Source organism: Tupaia chinensis, unplaced genomic scaffold, assembly GCF_000334495.1.
Source record: "Tupaia chinensis unplaced genomic scaffold, TupChi_1.0 Scaffold146395_1, whole genome shotgun sequence".
Classification (NCBI taxonomy): Eukaryota; Metazoa; Chordata; class Mammalia; order Scandentia; family Tupaiidae; genus Tupaia; species Tupaia belangeri.
This window is the reverse complement of record NW_006206250.1, coordinates 767542-793942: the sequence shown is the minus strand read 5'-3', so window position 1 is coordinate 793942 and position 26401 is coordinate 767542. Positions and strand designations below refer to the sequence as shown.

Sequence of the window (26401 nt, the reverse complement as noted above, 5' to 3'; positions counted from 1 at the left end):
TGGCAGCATGGGTCCTATCCCAGATCCTGCAGCTTGAAAATCATGCTGTGTGTGTGTGACTGCATGTCCAAATCCTGAGAGGAGAATGGAGGAGAAGAGATTGTGGTGTGGCTATCCTTCCTGGGGTTGATTTCTCACTTCCCTTCTCTCTGCCTCTCTTTAGCAAAGGCACATGCCTACAGCAAAGCAAATGACAAGGGAATAAAAAAGGAAATGAAAAATAGAATTGATTAATATATGTTTATTGAATCCTCAAATAAAATTATGTGATTCATTAAATCTCAGGTGAGATAATTTATTTATACCTGAGATCTAGGATAGGATATTGATGGCCATTTACGTGATCATCATAGAGGGATTATTTAATAAAATTACACACACACACACACACACACAGACACACACACACACACTTACAATAGACCAAAAATGAGACAGTGATGTGATGATGTGATTTTGATTAGTAGTTGTCAATGTATCATGATTGATAGCCTTGACTTTTTTTTTTTTTTAATGAATGAAAGAAAGCATGCGTATGAGCATGGGATAAGGGAAGGCAAGAGAGAAAGAGAGAAGCACATTTGAAGAGTGTCATCATGCCACGATCCCGTGTCCTCAGCCTTGTGCACTTCAGGATCCTGAGTGCCCACATGCATGTCCACTGTGTTTGCAGACTGACCCAATGATCCAAACCCATGTTTGCCCTGTGTTAATGCCAACTTTGCAGGGCCCTCGGGTTACTGCTGTGCCGCTGTGACTGAGCCTTTCGTATATTTCAAAAATTCTTATTATTTACTGGGAATATTTAAAATATTTATGAATTACACCCAGTGTTGAAAGATGCCACCATCTTTCTCAAGTCATGTGGTAATCCATTTGAATCCTGGATGATAATGTGAACTGATGACGGTCCTAGGCTGAACAGCATTTTTGCTCACAATCTCCCTGTTCCATTTAGTACCCATGTGAATTTGATAACTGTTCAATCTCTTTATAATTTAGTTTCCTCACCAGTAAAGTGATAATTATGTGTGGTAATGTAAAGACCTTAGGACAGTGCCTGACAGTTAATTACATGCAGTTTATTTTATTAAGATTTTTGTACTTCAGAATCATGGTATTTTTCTAATGAGAAAAATAAAAATGGTTCTAAATTTTAGAATTATAATATTATCTTGGAATAGATCTTCCAGATATAGTTGGCAAGTCATTTGTGGAGATCCTCAAGCTGAGTTTATAAATTGCTCTCAAAAATGTGTCACTCGTCCTTATTGAACCAATGTATGAGTCTTATGCTTCTCTGTCATCACAGTTCATGTTAGTCAATTTCTAGAATGGCAATGCATTTCTCAATGAAAATATGTTGAACACTTTTAAGTTTTATTGATTACTTCCTTTCCCCTCCCACAAGAATAACTTTCTATTTCCATTTAACTGAAATGCATTTACAACATCCTGGCCAGAAGAGTGTACCTCTTCTGTGACATGAGAAATAGCTGTGCAAATGTTTCTGTGCCATTTTAATGATATGCTCTGCATCTATCCAGGTATTCAGATAAATATGTTATTTATTTTTTAAAATAATGTCCTCTCCATTCAATAGCAATGTTCCTCGATGTTCGTAACTGTGTGCACTTTCTGTTATTCTTCCATTTGTTCACAGCATAGGTTTGTGTACATCAGGTGTGCCCTGCATGAAAAAGAAGCTTAAGATGCTTTGGGGACTGACTTACTGAAATAACTTCTCCTGTATAAATCTTGAAAGAACTAGGCCAATAACCCATATAATTACATAATTTTTTTTTTTTTTTTTTTTTTGCTTGAAGGGTCCTTAGAGATCACTTTTTCCAGATCTTTCATTTTACAAATTAGGAAACTGAGTTCTAGCACATCAGTAGTAAAGCCAGGATCACAACTTGGTCCTCTTAAATGACAAACCCAGTGTTCTTTCGGCAGCATCAACCTCCTCTTGAACTGAGCTGTTTATTTTCTAAGTGATATTTCTGCACATTATGATATAAGAGTATGTATATATATATACAGTTTTAGGACTTTGTAACTTTTTCCAAATACAGAAACAAGATAGTTCGTGTAGAAGAAGAGATGACGAAGTATAAATTAGAGGGAAATTTTTCTCTCCTATTAACAGCATTATTAAGAACAAATGATACAATGAAGACAAGAACATTTTAGACAATATAAAGTTGTCCCATCACACTTGTCTTACGGAATAGCCATTTTCTACACTCCACTTTAGGGATCATTATCTTGGATACCGGGTCATTCGCGGTGCGTGCACTCGGCGTGTATTTAAGGTATTTAGGAGGAGGGTGTTTGCACGTGGCTCGCCAGAAAGTGAAAGGGGGCGGGGCGGGGGCCTCGGGGGAGGAGAGCGAGTGTGAAGGGGAGGGAAATAGCTTCCACCAGAGGAGGCAGGTGGAAGGAGGGAGGGGGCTGCGCGGCCGCGGAGTTTCCAGGCGCCCTTGGAGCTGTCTCCGCTGGGAGTGGCGAGGCTGTCACTTGCGAGGGCGCAAGAAGCCCGACTGCCACTTGAAGAACTTGGACCCTCGCAGCGTCTGGTCACTTGCGCTCCTCTGGGGACTGAAGAGAAGCAGGATCTCGGGTCATGGGTGAGTGCAAGGGTGGGCGCAGACATGTCGGAAGGCTCGGGCTGCGGGGATGGGTGTTGATGCAAGTGAATGTTCGTCGGGTCTCAGCTGGCATCCCTCCCTTCTCCCTCTTCCCACGACAGGATCTTGGGGACCCCTTCCCACAACTCCCCAAGATCCAGTCTCCGGACTTTTCCTGGGAGCAATAGGGGGTGGCACCTGCGGGCGAGGGAGGGTGCAGGGCTGTTTACAGCCGGCCGGGAGCGTCAGGACCGCAGCCTGGCGGTCCGCTCTGTCGTGTTGGGGCAGTGTTGAGGAATGAAGAAAAACTAAGAAACTTCGGGGTTAGAAATAGCGAGCGGGTTCCGGGGAGCCTGCTGTCCCCACGTGTGCCCACGATCCGTGTGCCGTCTGGGGAGCTGGTTGGGACGGAGCACGAGAAATGGGAACTCGGGAAAAGGTCCAGTTGGTGTAGGAGTGAGTGCAGGACGGCGCTGGGCAGAGACGGGCAGTTAGTTTCTGCTCGCTTTGCAGAGTACCCACTGGTGCCCAAGGTCTGCGGTGGGCGCTGAAGGCTGCTTCCTCCTGAACTAGACCAGGGTCAATGGCGTGGCGCAAGAGGGTCCGGACCGGCTCAGGTCCCCGGACCGTAGACTTTGGAGCAGTTCAGCTCCGCTCAAGTTTCTAGACAGAGTCCGCTCCTTCTGGGAGCCGAGCGGCGGCGGCGGCTTGGAACTGCTCCAGGAATGTACGGGGCGGGGTGGAGAGGGGTGTGAAACCGCCGATCCGAACCCCGCAAGCCAACGGAGGAAGTGGGGTCCCAGGGACAAGTTGGGCGAAGAGCGACTGAGGGGCCGCAGCGAAGGAATGGTTTGGTTCGGGCTGCGTGTGGGTGCGACCCGGGGGCAGTGCCGCCTCCCACGTGACAGACGCAGTCGGGGGTTCCTATTCAAACGCCGGGGTCCCCGCCGCTTCCGGCCCGAGTCCATTCCGCGCCCCTCCCCCTGGCCTGTCCCTTGTTCTTTGTTGTGAGGATTTCTTCCCGAGTGAAGGAGGCCTTTGGGACTGACGTGCTCGGGTTGAAATTCCTCAATTCCCACAGGCTCAGGGACTAGGGGGTGCCTTGACTACTAATTGGTGGAGTTTATAGACACTGGCCAATTTGGAAGAAAGGAAAAAAGAGAAAGCGGGGGACATTTTTGCCTATGAATGTTAGTTGTGCTCAAGACATTCAGCGTCTCCTGCTTGACCCCGAAGAGTCTTGGGGAGACCCACTTTTAGGACCTTTGAATGAAATAGTGTTGGAAATGATCTTAAGAAGGGGTTGACTTTAAATCTTTTCTGGAATAGAAAGGAATATTTTGGAGATAAAACGAAAGCTGAAACGTCTTCCCAAGTGTGGCAAAGAGCTATTTTTTTTTTTTTTTTAATTTTTTTGGTTGTACTTGGACATACAGATTCTTGTGAGACTAGCTCACGGTGGTGGTGGGGAAAGGCTTCGGAACCCTCATAAATGGGAAGCCAAAATAATTGAATTGATATTCAATTACTCTATTCATTAACTCTATTAAGCATTAAGATGTATTTGGATCCAAAATAATAAATATCTGGAAAGAATGACATAATTTACGCTTGTAAATGCAAACTTTGAGTATACTGCCTATCAAAGGGTAAAATATTCATAATTTTGAAGTTAAGCATTTTTCTACCTTGCATTTCCAAAGTGTAATGAAAACAGTTGGCCCTGAATTTGACTTGAATGTCCAAGGATAAATTGCCCATCACCCGGAGTTATTGTTACTATTATCCTCAGTTTGGTCCATAACTCTAAAAGGATCTCTTTCTGACTGCACTGGGATAGAAACCGAAAATTGTTTCTTTCTTCTTCTGCCAGGAATGGATTACAATATCCTATTGTCATTGAGGTGATGGCCAGGAGGAAAGGGCAGGGAGAGGAGGCAGGTGAGAAACCTAGGTCAGGGAAGGAGGGAAAAGAACAGATTTGTTGTAGTGGAGAGAGAGCGAGCATGAAGCCAGGACTCAGGACAGAGATTCAGAAATAAGGAAAGAAGAGCCAACAAGCAGATGGAGGACAAATGAGAGAAAGGAAATATGTCCAGAAACTGAGAGAAAACATTTGGTCATTTAAGGTCATATTTTTCCTCTTTCTTTCAATTTAGTTGTGACAAACAGAACTTCCTTACTTAGAGACTTTTTTATGTAGTGAGTGGTAGTAGGGGCAATGGGGGCGGTTAACTTTGGAGTCCAAATTGCCAGGCTAAGAGGGAAAACGAGTGTAGGAGAATGCTAGACGGCAGCACGCGGAATCCACCCGTTTTTTTGCTTGTATCATGACCACTGACATCTATCATTTAGAGAAGGGAAGATGGTGCAGTAAGGGCCAATGTAGCAATCAATTCTTGTTTGTCTGGGAGGAAGAATCCGTACTTTAGCCTTATGGAAGAATGAGAGCAATTGGTTAATCAAATATTCTGAATAATTTATAGTTATATCTATAATGCACAAGGCTAATTCTTAAAAAGAAAAGTTGTTTGCGAAGTAGGCATATTGAGATTTGGCATCTCTCACTTGCTCATTTGTGTTCTTTCCTTCCCTCAGTGATGCTCTCAACTTGTCTAGGCATGCAGGAGGGTTTTCCCTCCACTCCAATATTCTCCTCCCTAGAAAGGATATGAGAAAATACTTCACACTAAAAAAAGGCAGGGATAACCCTGTGCTAAATATAAATACACTTGACATGCAAGGCTAACTTTAACCTTCAAGTTAAATTGTGAAATTTAAGAAGTCAGAAATATTTTCAGTTTCTCCCCTAAACACATCACTTACGGATCTACTTCACTCTATATATGTGTGTGCGTATATATATATAGTCATAAATATTTACTCTAGACCATTAATCTTTGTTTTGTTTTAAAAAGGATCTTTTTGAAAGATATTATTATGGAGAGTTTCAAGGAGGGATTAGTACCAAATCCAATTTTGAGGGACATATAGCATTTGGGAAGGCCAGAGTTGTTCTAGATAGAATCAGGGGTCCTTTCTGAAAGCAAAAAGGCCATAAATTTTGGAGAGCAGTAAGACATGGAGCTGGATTGATAGGATGGGGCTTAATTTTGGAGAGAATTCAAAAGCGTCCAGGGGAATTTAGAACTTACACAATAGGAAATAGAGGGTCATGGAAAGTTTTTGAGCAGGAAAGGTTTATAACAAAGTTAGCGTTTAAGGAAGACAAGTTTAAGACAAAGAACAATGTGGAGAAGACAGATCCTGGTGTCACAACCATCTTGGAATGATACGATACATGTGTAAGCCAGTGTAGTAATAAAGGAGATGGAAAGAAAAAGATGGATTAAAGATGTGTCTAATGAAAAAATCTATAAAATTAGGCAGTGAGCCATGAGGAGGAGAATGATCAAATAAATTATTTACAGATTTGAAACCTTGGGGATTGAGAAAATTCTTAAGATTGGTGGAATATTTAAAGCATAAACCAGATGGCTTACTTTTTGGGTGTTTTGGACAGCTGATTAATTTCATTTTTGAAATGTTAATTAGGAGGTGATGGCTAGATATCTAAACACAAATGTTTAGTAAGTTGGAAATTCATAGCAAGAGTTTAATCAAAGAACCAGAACAAGAAGGAGAACTAAATTTTGAGATTTACCATACCAATGTTTTGTGTGCGGTAAACCCATATAATGAATGATCTATTTGAAAGTGAGAGTCCTGGTCGCATTGGTTGAGGGACAACGAGGAGATAAACCATGCTTGAAGGAAGAGAAACTCCAAACATGAACTATATACTAAATGTCTTAAAATTAGAACAATGAAGTGTGACATCTTAAACATTCACTGTTAGAGCTAAAAGCCTATTAATTTTGACAAGAGTTAAAAAATAAGATGGGAATATCTTGATTTTACTTTTACTTTATTTTGCTAGAGGGCACATGCACTCACCGGAGAGAAACAGAAAGGGAGATGAGAAAGTACTTCCCATGGGAGGTAGTCATGCCACAATCCCTTCTGCACCTGTTCTTCGTCTAGGGATTTTGGACAGGCTTACACACACACCCCTTATGTTCTCAGGCCTCGACAGAGAAAGATAAACTAATGTTCTAGGATAACCATTGCTGCATAACAACTATCCCCAAAACTGGTGGCTTAAAACAACAATTAATTATTCTCTCTGGGCTGACTATAGAGTAGCTGTCATTTGAGGTCTCATGTCATCTCAGTCCAATGTTGGCTAGGGATTTAGCCATCAGAAGGCTTGATTGGACTGGCCATCTAAGATCACTTACAAATATGTACAGTGTGCCGGTGGTTTTGACTGTCTGTCAAAATCTGGGGCAATCTGAAGAAGGTTTGGATTTTTTACAAAATGATGACTGGTTCCAAGAGGCAGCATTCCAGGAATGAGTGTTCTAAGAAACCCAATCAGATGCTGCAAGGATTCTTATAACCTCGTAGCAGATGTCCCAGGATATCATTTTTGCTGAATTTACTGGCCACAAACATCATCAAGAATGGTACGATTCAAGAGGGAGACTGCACCTGCCCTCTTGCTGTGAGGAGCAGCCTGCTCAAGCAAGAGAAGAAGGAATTGCGAGTAGGCAACTAATCTTATTCTTAAAAGAAATGCCTTAGAATTGAGCTTCCCATCAGGTTTACAGCTCACAATGAAGTATAAATTCTCTGAAAATGACTGATAAAGGGTTGAGTCTTTAATAAGAAATATGAAGAAATCTCGGTTGTCACACTAAAATGTACAGCAAACATTTAAGTTAGGAGTTCATGCCTGGATGAAAATTTGTTGGTAGAATACTGGGATAAGCTCTACTCAAAATAGCTCCAAATAAAATCAAGTAATCTTTCTTATATTCCTTTAATCTGAAGGTTCTTTGTAAGTTACTATTCATTTTATGTATAATTGACTTTGTATCATAAATGGAATGTAGGTCAAGTAGATAAATACTATATTCAATGTCTTCTTATCACAATAAACTAAATGCTTGATAGTGAATTGTGTGGGAGCTCGATTTATTTTTAAAGAATGTCTTAATTTTACAAAATACATAATTTGATTTGGTGTAGTGTCATTAGAGGCTCAACTATGCTTATTTTCTCTGGAAGAGATGTATTTAAATATGTGAGGTTCAACTTAAGACTCTTCATGTAAATCTCATTTTATTATTTTTAGCTTGCAAAAGCTAGAACTGTCGTTACAACTACAAAAAAAAAATAGGTCTTTCTCCTAGACAAGTGAAAAGCACAGCAATATTGGGTTAAATTACATGGTCTTTTCTTCCTCTCACCAAGGTTTTTTCCATAGAGTACATGTGCTCACCAGAGAGACAGAAAAAGGCAATGAGAGGCAAAATGCTAAATCATCCCTCCAGAGGGCATGATCATGCCGCAATCCCCTCTCCTCCATTCTCCTCTTGGGATTTTGGGCATGTACGCATATGCACCTGGCATGAGTTTCAAGCCGCCAAGTCTGGGACTTGAACCATTGTTAGCCATGTGGGAATCCAGTGACAAAACCACCATACCATCTGTTGTCTCCTAAATGACACAGTCTTGAATGCAAGGACAGAATTAGTTTCATCGTAGAATGTTAGAGACCTTGAAAAAATTTTTGATTCTTACTGTGTTTTAACTTCAGGTCATTCTATTTTCAACTGTTTGACAAGAGGTGAGGATATGAGGATAAGTAATATAAATTCAGATACTCAGTATTTATTACCCATGGTTTCGCATGAAAAGAAAGCCACATCTCAACAAGAAGTGAAGGTTGGCCTTGGAATAATGTGTGAGGAGTCCGGGAAGTAATATGGCATATGATTAGAAGAGATTCTTCTTTAGTTTGTTATGATAGTTATTCATTTCTTATTCTAAGGTGTATAAGATGTACTTAAACTATATAAATAAATATCCCTTGTTATTTCTGTAAACTTCTTATTCCAGACCTCTAATTTTATTTCTAATTATCTACTTATTTTATTGTCTAATGAGAACAACTTAAACAATATGTCAAATACTGATTCCTTCTTTTTTTTTTTTTTTTTTTTTTTTTTAAGAGGTTTTGGCTATACGGTCTTTTTTTTTTTTTTTTTTTTTTTTTTTAAGAGGCTTTGGCTATACGGTGCATGCGCTCACGAGAAAGACAGAGAGAGACAGAGAGACAGAAAGCGAGAAATCACCCCACAGGGGGGAGGGCCATGCCACAATCCCTTCTCCTCCATTCTCCTCTCGGGATCTTGGGTACACACGCGCACGCACCCCGCGTGAATTTAACAGGTCTGGGATTTTTTTTTTTTTTTTTTAAGAGGCTTTGGCTATACGGTGCATGCGCTCACGAGAAAGACAGAGAGAGACAGAGAGACAGAAAGCGAGAAATCACCCCACAGGGGGGAGGGCCATGCCACAATCCCTTCTCCTCCATTCTCCTCTCGGGATCTTGGGTACACACGCGCACGCACCCCGCGTGAATTTAACAGGTCTGGGACTCGAACCGTGTTTAACTACATAGAAGTCCAGCGACATAGCCATTACGCCAACTGCTGGTCCCTCAAATACTGATTCCTGGGACCTGATTCCCAAGATTCAGATTTGGAAGCTTGGGTTTGAAAGATGAATCTGTCGTTTTTACAAGCAATCCAGCTCATTTTGAGGAAGGAAGTCAAGGGCATGCTTTGAGAAATAGTCACTCCACATCGCCCCTCTCTTTCATCAAGCTAATTGAACTCTTCATTAAAACTGTTATTCCTTCATTTGTATGTGTTATATATTATTTAAAATTTGTGGGGGGATTAGCAGTGTGTTTGTCAGTCCATGGCCTAGTGGTTAAGGTGCCTGGATTTCATGTAGCCAACTACACAGATCATGCCCTGGACCTGGTGGCTTGATAAACACACTAGGCACCTGTGAGTGTATGCCACAAATCCAGAAATGAGGGAGAAATAGAAGAGAAGGGATTATGGCTTGTTTGACCATGCCCCATGGTAGGTGTGTGTGTGTGTGGAGGGGTGCTCTCTTACTTTCTCTCTCTCTCTCTAGTGAGGGTACACACCCTTTGGCAAATTAAAAAAAAAGAAAAGAAAAAGCTGCCAGAGGGTGTGCGTGCTCACCCAGGACAGAAGTTGGAAGTGGGAAAGGGAGAAAGCACCCCCACAAGGGACCAAGGTCATATTGCAATCCCCTCTCCATTTCTTCATCCTATCAAGATTTTTAGGCACACAGGTACATTCACCTGGCATGCTTTCCAAGCTACCTGGGCTGGAATTCAAACCGTAGTTGGCCATATGGGATCAGGTTTCCCTTAAACGCTAGACCACTCAGCCAGTCCATAATATTTTAGATTTTTAACTCTGGTTCTAACTAAAAGATGTTACCAAGATCAATATTTTGGGACTACTGTTGCATTTTTGTTTTATTCCAGCATTAAACTTATTCATTCTCTCAAGTTACTGTCCATTTCCCCTTGATAGTCATTCATCAGTCTTACGGGGTGATATTCGCCAGAGTTTATTGAAACTCCTCCCCTGAAAATGACTGACTTTCACTCTCAGGTATTGATGTTTAAAAAGTTCAGGTATTATTGATGTATTATTGATAGTTACGTAATTCCTATGTCTGCATCTCTACGCTCAGCTGTCAGCTATCTCCACCTACCTGCCCCTCTAGTCCTTTCATTTCGTGCTCAAAACTGAAATCATCCTTTCCGAATTGAACTAGGTCCCTCCAGCCCACCATCTCCTCTTCCTTTTTGTTCTTTCACTTTTCAAAGTTTTCATTTTATTTCTCCCATGAAAGAGAGAGAGAAGTACCCAGCAGAGTTTTCACAGCATGATCCACCCCCAGCCTCAGCCAGCCTACATCATAGGCACATGTTTGTGGGTCCAGTGTGTCCAGGAGACTGCCAGACACGAAACCAGGACCTCCCATCACAGCATCATGTTACTGCAGCGGACCCCTCACCTCCCCTTCCTTTCTAATATCTATCTTACAGGGATGTTTGTAGAAAAAAAATACTGGAAAAATGATTAGACTATAATACATACTCAATAAACTATTAAATTTTTACACTTTGCTAGGAGAAAATGCTGAAGCCATGAATTAATACACTTGTTTGGAGTTCAGTGAACACAGCTTATAACTCAAGTCTATCTTTTTGTGTCTGTGTGTGTGTGTTGTTATAGAATGTGTGTGCTCACTGGAGAGAGAGGGAGGGAAAGGGACATCACCTCCAGGAGAGAGAGACACACAGCAGTTTCCTTTCCCTCCTTCCCCCCTCCATTCCCCTCTCAAGATTTTGGGCATACACGCATGTACTCAGCATGTCTTTCAAGGTGCTGGGTCTGGACTCGAAGTGTGCTTTTGGCCATGTGTGATCCAGTCGCCCTAACCTCCCTGCCCACCTGGCTGGCCCTCTGTGTGCTCTTAATGCCTGTCTCTACATAGTATCTGTCTGTTTCCTTCTTTCATTATTGTTATTTGTGAATATGCTTTTTCTTCTCTAGTATTTAAAGTCATATCCAGATTATGAAGCCAACGACTTCTGGACATTGGCAAAGAAACTAACAAACATCCTTGTCATTAAGCGATTTGTCTGATACTGCCTACCTTGCTAACTTAGAAAGTTACAGAAATATAAAATCTCCTTATGAGGAGAACATCACCTCATGTGACTGCTCAGTGACTGGCAAGGAAGGAGAGACATTTTTATAGGATAATATACTAAGGATTAGTTGTGGCAGGAGAGAGGAAGAAGTCAAAACCAGAATGAGTGTCTCTCTCCAGAGAAGGGTTAGGGAATAAGTATGTGGAAGGGATTCAACACTAGAGAAAAACTTTATAAAATGGGAAACATAAAGGCAAGAAGGACTTAGAAGAAACAGCTGAAAAGTAAGTGAGGCAATGTTACTGCAACTTTAGGGTAGAGTCGAAGAAGGAAAGAGTTTTAAGAAAGGGGTGGTCAACAGTGTTCAATGCAACAAAAAGAAAAATAGGAATAAAATTTATTTCACTTTAAAAAGCTTTTATTCAGTCGCCTATTGAAATTAAAGCACCCTTCTTAATAAAAGGGTGAATGTTAAGAAACTCTCTGGGACTGGCAGGTGGCATGGTATGGTGGTTAAGGCTCTGGACTCCCACATGGCTGGCCACTGTTCAAGTCCTGAACCTTGTGGCTTGCTTTCTCACTTTCCTTGTCTCTCTCTCTCTGGTCAAATTAAAAATAATAACAACAAATTACATTAAATCAAAAAATCTTTTTTTTTTTTTTTGAGAGAGATTTTCACTGTAGGGCGCGTGCGCTCGCCAGACAGACAGAGAGAGACATAGAGACAGAAAGCGAGAAATCACCCCCCGGGGGGATGTTCAGGCCGCAATCCCTTCTCCTCCATTCTCCTCTCGGGATCTTGGGCACGCACGCACACGCGCCCGGCGTGAGTTTAAGCCACTGGGTCCGGGACACGAACCACGGTCGCCTCCGTGGGAGTCCAGCGACATAGCCATTACGCTAACTGCTGGTTCCCATTAAATCAATAAATCTTAAAAAAATAAAGCCTTCTCATAGACCAGTTTTACAAGACCAAGGGGGGAAAAATTTTAAAAAGGAAGAGAAGAGAAGAAGGAAGGAGGGGGGAATAAGAAGAGGTTATTTGGATGAATTCAAAGTCAAATGAAGTTTTTTGGCGTAGGAAAAGATTGTAATAGTTGCTTCATATTTAAGAAGGAAGGGAATGATCTAGGAAGAGGCATAGACTAATTGAAATCCCAAAGAATAATGGAACCCCTGAGCATTTAATAAAAATGATCTACTGGGACCAGTTGTTAGCATAATGGCTATGTCGCTGAACTCCCATGTAGCCGACTGCGGTTCGAGTCTCGGACCCGGTGGCTTAAACTTACGCCAGTTGCATGTGCGTGCATGCCCAAGATCATGAGAGGAGAATGGAGGAGAGGAGATTGCGGCATGGCCATCCCCCCAGGGGATATTTCTCGCTTTCTGTCTCTGTCTCTCTCTGTCTTTCTGGCGAGCTCACGCACCCTATAGCAAAAATCTCTCCAAAAATAAATAAATAAATAAATAAATAAATAAATAAATAAACAAATAAATAAATAAATAAAATAAGAATGATCTACTAGTGTAAACTAATAAATTATTTAAATATAGCATTAAAAATAAAAAAATCTATAGAATGTTTAACAGCATTTGAGAATTTTTTAAATGAAAGAATATCCTTTTCTCATCTTTTTAAATTAACACATTATCTTTTTAACTTATATTGCATCATTGTACAGCTTTATACCATAGAATATGGTTTTTCAAAGTATCCATGTACTACATGACAATCGAATAAAGGATATTTCTGTGTACATTTTCAAGAAAGAACTTTTCATTCTTTGTCTGTTAAGTGTTCTTTCCCTTACTTGATTGCTTTAAATTGTTACAGTATGTCCAGCAAAGATATTGTAACATATTTATTTTGAAAACTAATGTTGTTTCTCTCATATTTTATTTATAAAGAATATTTATAGATTTAATAGAAGAATATATATAGATAAACACATGACATATCCAAACTTAAATGAATCAACACAGATGAAACATATTGTGGTTAAATAATAGCTAGGCAGAAATCAGAAAATTGTTCTTTCCCCAATATCTCAGCTATGATTGACATGTTTTATCTTTTCCCTCAGATGTAAATAAAAAACTTGGATTAAGTGCTGTATAAAATTCCATTCAGCTCTAAATGTACACTCATCAATCAACTAACCAATCCCACTGAGTCTCACATCCTCACCAGAATACAAAGAGCATGCATTCATATTGATGTTTCTCATAAATGTACACAGATCTCTCCTTGCTAGTAATTTCTATATGGCTTCAACCTGGATTTTGCTAACACAGAAGACCTCTAAGATTTTTATTATTTGAAAACTTGGAATGTTTTGGTAGATTATTATTATTATTTTCATTCTTATTTTTTTAATCCTTATCAAATAAAGATTAGACAAGAAACTGAAACAAAACCAAGCAGCAGAAATATAATAGATCTAGAAGTTATCTGAGCCTTCATTAGGCTAAAAACAATTTTGCACTTACAATTCATTATCTATGAGTATTATTATATAGTATTAACTTATTATTAATAAACAAGATAACTAGTTAACATATCTTAACATATACATTTATATTTCTTTACTGATAGTACCCTAAACTTTTGAAATATACTTTTAGTCATGTGTCTGCATGTGGATGTTGAGGGAGGCAGAGGGCGTCTCTCTTCTTAGGTTTGATTTGTTTTATTTTATATGTGGGAGTGCAAGACAGTGTCCTGTAAGATTGTTATAATGCAAAAGGAAACATTTTACAAGTCCTGAAAGTGATTCTTTTCAACTATAAGCAATGTTCTTTACTGGTAAAATGAATATCATGGTTAAATCTTAGCCAGTAGGTCCCAAACAAGCATATCTTGTTTTTAGGAAGTACTAGGGTATAAAGAAAGAGATGATATTTGATAAAATTATTTATTTATTTTAATTCATTAATTAAAGTTTTTTTCTTTTTTTTTTTCTTTTTTTTCCATAGGGTACATGCACTGGCCAAAGAGAGGCAGAGAAAGATAGAAAGAGGGGAAGTGAGAAATCACCTCCACAGGGGAATGGCCATACTGCAATCCCTTCTCTTCTATTCTCTTTCTGAGATTTTAGGCATGCACGCACACCTGGCCAGTGTGATTCTCAAGCTCCGGATCTAGGCCATGGGGCAGTCCAGTGCTTAAACACTATGTCATCTGCTGGCCTCAATATCTGATGAAATCCTTACTCTTTCTTCATATAACATTTTGTGTTTATTGTTCCTTTTATTAAGAAAAAAATATAAGTAGAAAAGTGATGAAACTGAATTGTTTTCAAAAAATTATAAAGAGACAGTATTATATTTAGTTGACATTTTACATCAAAATAAGTCAACTATTTACTTGAGTCTATATTTGAATTGCATGTAATTTATTCTGGATATTCTGGAAATTTTCTGCATTCTTTTGATCAGTCTTTCTATGTTGTAAAAGAAGAACAAAAATTCGCAAGTAGGTATTAGCTATATGAGACGTGTGACAAGGTTATCCATTATTATCACTATTTTACACATTTGTTCCCTTCTAAAGAAAGATTTTAAAAGAATACACATTTATTTGTTAATTATATAAGGACAACAAATTCAGGGTAACAAGTCTCTAGAATGAAAAAAGTCAGAGTAGCTATTAGTAGAAGTGCACAATTTGTAAAAATTTAGTTCCTTAAATATAAATTATGTAGACATCACTAGAAAAGATAGTTTTAATTAGTGTCATTTATTTCATGGCAATGATTTTTTTTTTTTAATTTAGATTTCTTTTATTTGCCATAGGGTGAACACACTGGCTAGAGATACACAGAGAGAGATAATGTGAAAAATCTTCCCCCCACAGGGAATGGTCATACCACAATCTCTTCTCCTCCATTTTCCTCCTGAGGTTTTGGTGTATTTATTAATTAAAGTTTTTTTTTTTTTTTTTTTTCTTTTTTTTCCATAGGGTACATGCACTGGCCAAAGAGAGGCAGAGAAAGATAGAAAGAGGGGAAGTGAGAAATCACCTCCACAGGGGAATGGCCATACTGCAATCCCTTCTCTTCTATTCTCTTTCTGAGATTTTAGGCATGCACGCACACCTGGCCAGTGTGATTCTCAAGCTCCGGATCTAGGCCATGGGGCAGTCCAGTGCTTAAACACTATGTCATCTGCTGGCCTCAATATCTGATGAAATCCTTACTCTTTCTTCATATAACATTTTGTGTTTATTGTTCCTTTTATTAAGAAAAAAATATAAGTAGAAAAGTGATGAAACTGAATTGTTTTCAAAAAATTATAAAGAGACAGTATTATATTTAGTTGACATTTTACATCAAAATAAGTCAACTATTTACTTGAGTCTATATTTGAATTGCATGTAATTTATTCTGGATATTCTGGAAATTTTCTGCATTCTTTTGATCAGTCTTTCTATGTTGTAAAAGAAGAACAAAAATTCGCAAGTAGGTATTAGCTATATGAGACGTGTGACAAGGTTATCCATTATTATCACTATTTTACACATTTGTTCCCTTCTAAAGAAAGATTTTAAAAGAATACACATTTATTTGTTAATTATATAAGGACAACAAATTCAGGGTAACAAGTCTCTAGAATGAAAAAAGTCAGAGTAGCTATTAGTAGAAGTGCACAATTTGTAAAAATTTAGTTCCTTAAATATAAATTATGTAGACATCACTAGAAAAGATAGTTTTAATTAGTGTATTTATTTCATGGCAATGATTTTTTTTTTTTTAATTTAGATTTCTTTTATTTGCCATAGGGTGAACACACTGGCTAGAGATACACAGAGAGAGATAATGTGAAAAATCTTCCCCCCACAGGGAATGGTCATACCACAATCTCTTCTCCTCCATTTTCCTCCTGAGGTTTTGGACACACACACACACACACACACACACACTCAATGTGATTTTCAAGTTGCCAGATTTGGAACTCAAACTGCAGTTGGTCATGTGGGATCCCAGTGCCTTAACTACCATGTCAACTACTGGCTCCTCACAGCAATGATTTAAGATACACTTTTTAATGTAATATGATGAATACATCCTTATTTAAATATGCTGGAAGGTAAAATGGCTCTCAAAAGTCAAAAACTTCAAAAAAATTCAATAATTGACACATACCATTGCATTACCTTAAAAATCATTGTTGAGGCAGAATTTTTGTAAAAAGGGCCACCAAAAAATTCTCTGGTTAAAAAAAAATACTCATTTTTTTCAACAAAAAAGCTGAGTTTAAATTAATTTTAGTATTGATTTGATTGAGCAAGTATGTAAGGGTCTACTCAAAGGTCTATATCATGCCCTTGTTCTATACACAGTGATACAAGGAAGAATGTGAAGTTTAATTGCTGATGTTTTCATTAGAGATATAAAACTTACACTTAGTACACTATTCTCAAACAAAATTTGAGAATTCTGTGAGATTAGATATAGAGATTTAGATTTAATATAATTGTCGCTGAAACCATTGGTTGGGAATGAAAGAGATCAGTAGAGGCTACAGTCACTAAGAGAGTACTCTGAATGAATAAATAGAAGCAAAGCTGGACAGTCTGTGGCTTTGTCAAAGTAGTGGTATGAGAGTGACCCAAGAAAAGCAAGACACACGCAGGAGATGGGAGGAGCATGTTCTGGGGTCCATCTGAATCTATTTCTTCTCTAGCTCTCTCTCTTTTTTTTGGAGAAGATTTTGCTATAGGGCGCGTGCGCTCACCAGATAGAGAGAGACAGAGAGACAGAAAGTGAGAAATCACCCCCCCAGGGGAGATGGCCATGCCACAATCCCTTCTCCTCCATTCTCCTCTCGTGGTCTTGGGCATGCACACACACGCGCCCGGCGTGAGTTTAAGCCACTGGGTCCAAGACTTGAACCACAGTTGACTACATGGGAGTCCAGCGACATAGCCATTACGCTAACTGCTGGTCCCCCTCCAGTTCTCTTATATATGAAGGCTACTAATTTCTTCCATCATCATTATCCCTGGAACAAGACATAGGACCACGCCACAATAGAAATGGTGGAAACAACGTGAATAGTCCTCTGGTGATGAGCAAAGTAGAAATTCTGCTAGACAGACCATCTAAATCCTTTCTGTTCTCTGACTCTCTAGGTCCAACTCTACACCTTCTTGTTGTCCTCACAGGACCCCTGCTTTCTAACCCCTCTAACCTATCATTACCTTTTGAAAATTTGATCTAGACCACATGGTCCATTCTTCTGTAAACATTCTTGACACCTTGATGCTCTGTCCAAAAGAGTCTGGATTATTGATTATTGCAACATAGATTGGAGGAAGGCTTGATACAGAGCTTAAGAAAATTTTCCAGTTACATGATTATGCCATTTCAGTATTTTGGACAGGGAGAGAGAGGGTTTTGAGCAGACTGGGTTAGAGGTGTAATAGAAAAGGAGAACATAAGAGAGATAATGAGGAGAAAAGCCATCTTTTTACCTGTTAGAATACAAACCAGAAGGTGATATTCTGATGACAGAAAGGAAGGAATCAAGAACAAGAACAGAAAATTCCTAATTCTGGTAATTGCCAATTCATTAAACACTGGATCAAATCCCATGTAATTCAAGAGGAGGATGATTTGGTATGACTTCTGTCAACTCAGTGGTTCAGGATTGCTTAGCTGATTTACTTGTCCAGAGAGCTGTTCCATTACTGCTGCTATTTCATGTAGTCTTCCCTAGAAGCTATGCAAAATAAGCTTTATAGATGACAGATATTTTTGCTACAGTTATGCAATTGATTTTACTCTTTATGTAAGTAGAATCTCCAAACCAGCTTTTCGATCCAATTTCCCACTGACTGCCATGATCCATTCATAAATTTTAAAAAAACTTGGCCCAAAGAGGAAAAGGCAAGGACTTAATTATGAATTAAATACTTTAACATGATACATTATAGATTATAGCTTAATAGACTATTGTAATGATCAAACTAAATAAAAAATTTTAATTTTGAAAGTTCAGATACCAGAATGTGTGATATAGTTAAGTGTTAGTAATGGTAAGTAAAATGCCAGACATTTTTAAAAGATCACTGATTACTTGGCATTGTAAGAATTTCTTCCTCTTTTAATATTTTTTAATACTGCAATACTTACATGATTTGATTGAGGCTAAAGCAAGCAAGAAAGAACCCTTCTTTTAACACTTTAACTATCACATTCTTATCTTTGGGTTTCCATAATTCTGAGGCTCTCTTCTATTTCCCTTTAATTTTTGCTACTCTATTTTCACCCCTTTTTTGTTTTTTCTTGGTTTTTAAGATTGAAACGATAAATATTTGAAGAAGGTATTATCCGTGAGGTTGAAAGACCCATTCAGTTCTCTCCTGACATTTATGTAAGGAACTGATCCAGAATAACATAATTAAAATAAAACACAACATAATTAAAATAAAACACAACATAATTAAAATAAAGTAATCTGAATAGGTAATTTAAAAGACTAATTGGTTATTTGTAATTATGCCTTTTATGAAGTCTTTTTAAAATTCATAAGTGGCGCTACATGTATATGAAATTCTAGAGCAGTTGTACACAGGGAGTATCTTTCTACCAGTAAGCATGACTTTAATACAATCTTCCAATCCCTGCAAGGAGCACAGAAAAGAGGTACAAGTATGTTTGCTCTCCTCAAGTTGGGTCCTTCTGTTTTCCTTGTCACTGGCTTTCTTCTTCTGTCCCAGTGGCCGTAGCTCACTGTTTATTTATTGGCTGTTTAGGATGGAAAAACATCTAGTCTTTTAACATTGACAACAAATCAGAGTAATGAGCCTGCCCATCACGCTACATTGACTATAATCTTTGCCTGTTAGGCTGTTGGCTGGTGTTGCTGCTCTTTACTACCCTGAAAGTTTGAGAAATCTGACTGCTTTGTTGGATGTTTTCCTATTCTTATTAACACTTGCCAAATCTTTTGTCATACATCTTTAGACCCATGACAGCTTCTAGGTCAAATTTCAGTTTTGATCACTGCATCTTTAGAACTAAAGCTAAGAACTGAAATAGCAGTTCCTTTTCAGCAAGTGCAATGGATGCTGATTAGCTGGATGCTGGTCATTGAAGTCATAGCAACAAGTCTTACTTACTATCTTTTAGGCATCTCAATTAAGTTTCTTTAGTCTTTGACCATATAACTACAAAAACGTTTCATCTCCTGGAGAAAATGAATATGTTCTTTCATTGTAGAACAACTTCATAGAGTTCATTAAGCATTCTTTTCTAATGTTCGTTTCTTAACAAGTAGCTAGAAATGACTTGCACTCCCCCCACCCCAGTTTTCATAATTAGGCTTTCTTTTGGGATTTTAATCTTTTAATTTTAAAATGGTTAGTTGCCAGCTTGTTGGGTGTCATTGCTCTGGTTATCAAGCTAAACATATCCAGCGATATAAAGAAGTGCATTGAAGTTAGCTATTGTGACAACAAATACTGAAATTTTATTTTCAACGAAGACTCAGGACATTTTGTAGTCAACAACATTGTTTTGAGAGGAGATAGCTATGTTTATTTAATTTGAAAGATTTTGTGAGATAACCTATTTGTCAGATTATATTCTACCATTATACAGACTGATCTATTTCTCTTTTTATAAGTCACAAATAACTGTTATGTCTCCCTATATTAAAAACCTTTGGCAATATAGAATTATCAAAATTCAGACTTTCTCAAGTCAGGTTAATGGAGGAAAAGGTTATATTATTTTACTTTATATCAATTAATTTAGATAGAACTTTGTATTTTCCAACTCATTGATTTGTGAACAAATTTGAACAAATAGGCCTTCTTTGGCATGGCATTTTTATTGCATTTTCTTGATTTAGAAAAATCTAAAGCTTAGGATTTTTAAAATTCTAGATCATTTATTTTATTTGAAAGTACAATAATAATGTATAAAGTCCTCATGGAGTTGTGGAGCTGACTATATGAGGGAATATATGTAAAAAAATTTAGCAAAGTGTCTAAACCAAAAGAAAGAAGTCAATACATATAAGCACATAAACATGCACAATTGACTATGAAACTATATTTGTCTTAGCTAAGTTTTTTTTTTTTTGAGATATTTTTGCTATTAAGCATGTGTGATCACCAGAGACAGAGACAGAGAGAGAGAAAGTGAGAAATCACCCCCCGCTCCCCACCAGGGGATGGCCATACCACAATCTCTTTTCCTTCTATCAGGATTTTGGGTAAGCATACTCACACACTCAGCATGAATTTGAAGCCCCAGGGTCCGGGATTCAAACCATGGTTAGTCATGTGGGAGTCCTGCACCTTCACTACACCACCTGCTGACCCCTGTCTTAGCTAACTTTTAAGCTAATTTCTTTATAAATCTGTCCTACAGAAAATTCCAGATTTTTACATATACTGCACATTTCAGTCAAAAGAGTGCTTACTTTTCAAACCCCAAACATTGTAGTCATGTGTTCTCTTAGTAATAAACCAATCATCTATGTTTTTCTGGATAGATGGTGTTATTAGAAATAAACTAGAATAAAGAGGAAAATACTGCTTATTTAGGTATGGTCCTAAAATCACAGCATAGTCTATTTACATGTATAATTCATTTATTAAGCAGTTTTAAAACTTGCTATTTGCTAGACCGAGTACTTTGTGTTGGATACTGCCAATACAGAGATAAATAAAATTTGATCCATGATATAGAAATAAAACTGTAGGAGTTATATGGTATTAAAGGATGCTGTGTTGGAAGTTTTTATCTTGTATATGGAGAGAAAAGAATGACTGAAGTTTCTTTTAACACGTTACTAAACTATTGTGAGAGGCAGTCTGGAGTTGAGCCTTAAAACTTGAACATGATTTGACTTGTGGATCAAAGTAAAGGTATTCTAATCAGAAGGAATATGAATAAAATATTGAAGTGAGGTGTTCAACAAATTGTCAACAACTTAGTCAATTGAAGTGTAAAAATACAGCCCTATGCTAACTAAGAAGGTTAAAGAGGTAGAGAGATTATGGGGCCTTCTAGGACACTCTAAATAGCCTGCCATAGTGTATGTAGTGAACTTGGGGAGGCACTGTGTGATATTTGCCAAGGGGATAAGATCCAAAGGTTTTCAATTTCGAGAGATCTTTCTAGCAGCAATGGAGATAAAAATATGGTAAGTGGGAGATTATAAAGTATAAGAAAGACTTTTTAAGAATAGAGGTAAAAATACCAAATAAACTACTAAAAAATCTAATCTACAAGTGTCTTAAAAATAATGATGTCCACATAACATTCTTAGAACGGAGCAATGTTGAGAAATCTAAAATTTCATTTTCAATGTATAAAGGAGAAAAACTACATAATCAGTTTCATAGATGCAGGAAACATTTAATAAAATTTAATATTAACACATGATAAAACTTTTAGGGAAGGTAGGAATAGGATACAATAGACTATTTCTGCATTTATTTAGGATGTCTTACAGAAACCTTTAGATAACTTTATATTTAATGGTGAAACACTGAACACATTCCCAGTAAAGTCAAGAAAAGAACAAGGATGTCTATTCTCACCACTATTCCTCAGCACAATCTTAGATGTCCAACCCAGCAAAATCAGAAAATAAAAATAATTTTAACTGGAAAGACTAGAAAAAAGAGAAAAATTTGTCACTGATCAAGATAATACACATGTCTATAGAGTAGATTAAAGGAATTCTACAAACAACTAGAAATAATAAAAAAGACCAGAAAAGATGCTTGGTATAAGTCAACATAGATAATCAAGGTATATATCAGCAATATCAAAACAAAGGTAGTAAAAAACTCATGTAAAGTAGCTAAAAATCTTAGAAAAATTCTACTGGGTTTTTGGAAAAGTCATGATGTATTTTCCTATGCAAAAATGTGTCATGACTTTTCTGACAACCTAATAGAAATAAACGTCCCCAAAATATGAGATTTTAAAGGCAGAAAGTAAATGTCACTACATGATGAGATATCTAGTTAGTAGACATGAAATCTCATTATCAGAAATATTCTACTTATTTTTCAAATTTAGGTATATATATATTTTCCAGTGCAATACTAAAAATATACCCAAAGAAGTTTTCAAGGAATTGATGAACTGTTTCTAAAACTGTATGTGAATATGATGTTCTACAAATTGACATAATTATGAGAAAGAATAAATATCTAGATTTATTCTTAAACAACAGTAATTATAACTGTGGGTTAATCACTAAATCAATACACAGATGAACAGAACTCAACAAAAGAACTAAAAACAGATTCAGATTTCTCTGTGTCCTTGTTATATGACAGGGGAAGAATCACTAATTCTACACCATTTATTAATGGTGTTGGGACAAGTTTGCATATTAAAAATAAAAAATACATAATTGACTGCTTCACATATATCCCTACCTCACCCCAAGTTTGAAAATAAATTCTACATAGATCTAACAATAGGGACCCAATGAGGATCTAATTGCAAAAAATAATCTTAATAATTATTATTTTTTAAAAATTTAGGAGAATATCTTCATGATACTAGAGTAGGGAAGAAGTTTTAGAACAGTGGAAAAGAAGCAATAGTAAAAGAAAAAAGTTTTTTTTTTTTTTTTTTGAGAGAGAGTTTTGCTATAGGGCTCATGCACTTGCTGGAGAGAGGCAGAAGATAAGAAATCACCCCCCGGGGGAATGGCCTTATCACAATCCCTTCTCCTCCATTCTCCTCTCAGAATCTTGGACATGTGCACACACATGTCTAGTGTGAGTATTAAGTCACGGGGTCCGGGACTTGAACCACAGTCAACTATGTGGGAGTCCATTAACTTAATCATTACTCCATCTGCTGGCCCTAATACTAACAAATTTGATTGTACCACAGTTGAAAGCATCTTTATGATGCAATAAAACATTTAAAAATGCAAGTTAGATTTTACAAGTGTAAGTGTTGAGAATATATAACTTTTATAAATCATTAAGAAAGAAATAAATGACTCAATAGAACATGAGCAAAATAAAATTCATAGCATTTCACAGAAGAAAGAACTGTAAATGTTCCATAAATGTATCAAGCTTTGCTCCAATTTCTGGTAATTAGAGAAAATAAAATGAGAAACAGAGAGATTGTATGTGTGTGTTTGTGATTAGTGAGGGATGGCAAAGAGAAAGATTTTGAGGAAAAAAGAGATACCCTATGGTCCAGACAGTGACACAGCAGTAAAATGTAACACTCCACGAGGCTGACTCACACGGGGGGTTTCCAGGTTCTTGTCCTGAGACCTCCCTGAGTACACTGGGCACATGTGTGTCTATTGTCTTGGCTTGGCTGGGAGTGGATTATGGCATAAGGATCCTGTTTGCTGTGCTATCCCCTACCCTGCATTTTTCTTGCTCATGGAAAAAATACATAAGTAAACTTAAAAAACAGAAAAAAATAGGTAACCTGATAAGCTGAATAGTCCTATAAGTATTAAGTAAACTGAATTAATAGTTGTAAAGCTTATGACAAAGAAAACTCCAGGCACAAATGACTTTGCATATGAATTTGACCCACCATATAAGGGAAATGTAATAGGGATCTTGCTGTCAAACCTTTCAGAAAAATGAGCCAGCAGGTGGTGTGGAGGTTAAGGTGCTGGATCTCACATGGCTGAGTTCATGGTTCAAGTCCTAGGCCCAGCAACCTGAAAACCATGCTGAGTGCATGTGTGTGCATGACCAAAATCCCAAGAAGAGACTGGAGGATAAGGGATTACCGCATGACCATACACCCAGATCACTTTTTCTCTCTCTCTCTCTGGTGAGCTTACACGTCCTATAGCAAAAATTAAAAATTAAAAATTAAAAAAAACAAAAACAAAAACAAAAAACAAACTTCTAGAAAAAATAATAGGATGAATTACTTCCTAACTCATTTTATGAAGCCAGGATTACCCTGATGCCAAAACTAGATATAACCCTTATAAAACAATAACACCACAGACTAATGTATCTTGTACACTTAGATGTAAATGTCCTTGTGAATATTTTATCAAATTGAATCCATATGTAACAAAAAATAAATCAAGTGAGTTTTATCCTAGGAAAGTAAGGATCATTTAACAATTGAAAATTAGGGGATGGCAGGAGTTGTGGTGGTTAAGGGCACTGGACTCCCACATGGCTGACCTTGGTCTGAGTCTATCCCACTCTGGTCAAATTAAAAAATAAATAAGAAAATAAAGTTAAATAAAATAATTTTTAAAAACACTTTAGAAAAGAAAATTAATCAGTGTCATTCACCATGAGAGGGTGAAAGACTGAGTGTTATTCTTCTGAGAATGGAAATTATACAGGGATGTCTTCGTTCATCAGTCTTCAACATTGAACCGGAGCTACTAGCCAGTATAATAAGGCCGAAAGAAAGAAAACGGACAGGAAGGAAGGTCTGTCATTTATACTGTACTATACTCCTTTCTGTAAACTTCCTTTTTCCTCATCCTGGCTTTTTCAACTTCCTCTCCTTTTCCCTTTGTTCTTTTTCCTTCTCCTTTGACCTTCTCCATCTCTCTTTCCTATTGTCTCACCTTCTTTCTCTCCCTTTCTGGTCTCTCCTCTGGTCTCTCTGGGGCCCATAGTCTCATTATCTGCCTATTTATGGATGTTGTTTCACACCCTGGACACCTTTCCAGACACGACCTCTCCAGAGCTGCTGTTGCGGCACAGCCAGAGGTTTCTAAAGAACAAGTTGGTTCTTTAGCATCTCCCAGAGGCTTCTTATTTTATTACTCTGGAGCATAAGTAGACTCCCCAGAGCACATCCGAATTCCTGACTTCCATTCCAGTTCTCTTCTTAGGACACTGAGAGAAACAGTATTTTGTCGGTTGAGACAAACAGACATAAAGAACTTCAAAGCAGCATGATAAATACAGTGCAAGTATGGCATCACCATGAAGCCAAAGGCATTGTTTAAAATTTTTGCTAAACAACATCCCCATGAAACATTCTGTCTAAAATGTTACTGAATAATCATCACCGGATGAAGAGTTGGAATGCCTTTAAAATCTGATGATAGGGACCAGCAGCTGGCGTAAAGTCTATGTTGCTGGACTCCCATGTGGTCGACTGTGGTTTGAGTCCTGGACCTGGTGGCTTAAACTCATGCCAGGCGCGTGTACGTGTGTGCCCAAGATACTGAGAGGAGAATGGAGGAGAAGGGATTGCGGTGTGGCCATCCTCCCTGGTGGGTGATTTCTCACTTTCTGTCTCTCTGTTTCTCTCTGTCTTTCTGGCAAGCACACGTGCCCTATAGTAAAAGCCTCTCCAAAAAAATTTAAAAAAAAAATTGATGATAGGTTCTCTGTTCTCACAGCTTTCCTCCTTCATTTTGATCTTTTAGTTTTCCCACCTTCTAAACACCTGTGCTACATTATTTATTATTCAGCCAGAAAGCTGGTGGTGGAATTTTGAAGTGAAAGGTACTTGACAAAATAAAATTGCAGTATATTGGGGACCAGTAGGTGGCATGGTGGGTTAAGGTGTTGAACTCCACATGGCCGACCACTGTTCCTGGACCTCGCAGCCTGCTTCCTCACTTGCCCTCTCTCTCTCTGTCTGTTTCTGGTGAGAACACGTGCCCTATAGCAAATTAAAAAAAATAATAATATTAAAAATAAAATTAGATAAGTAATTCTTAAAAATTGCAGTATATTATATAACTTTCATTTTAAAAATTATAAAAAAGTAATATTGGGTTGTCAGAAAAGCCATGAAGCATTTTTGCATAGGAAAAATATTTCATGACTTTTTCTACAACCCAACAGTATCACTTACAAATAACACAAAAATATATAAAATAGGTACAAATCTAACAAAATATGCACAAGTTATTTATGTTAAAGGGTATAAAACACACCCCACCCAATTAAACAAAGACCTAAATGGAGAGATCCCATGCTTATTGATTAGAAGACTCAATATTAAGTTGCTATTTCTCTCTAAAACTATCTGTAGAGTCAGTGCAACCCCAATAAAAGTTTCAGCAAGAATTTTGTTGAAAATCAACTGGTAGATTGTAAAATTTGTATAGAAAGTCAAAGGAAGTAGAAAAACCAAAGAAGTTTTGAAAAATTCGAAAATTCAGTGTAATAAAAAGTGTTATTCATGAA

The 26401-nt window shown here is 37.7% G+C and overlaps 1 protein-coding gene across 1 annotated transcript in view; it reads left to right on the top strand.

Annotated features, from left to right (window-relative positions):
• Window positions 1-2415: 2415 nt before the first annotated feature.
• Window positions 2416-26401, top strand: part of GPM6A (glycoprotein M6A) — a 369760-nt gene continuing 345774 nt past the window's right edge. Inside the window, exon 1 of the mRNA XM_006168908.3 lies at window positions 2416-2630. Within this exon, the coding sequence (XP_006168970.1) occupies window positions 2627-2630 (4 nt within the window). The 5' untranslated portion in view covers window positions 2416-2626. The remainder of the gene's footprint in view (window positions 2631-26401) is intronic.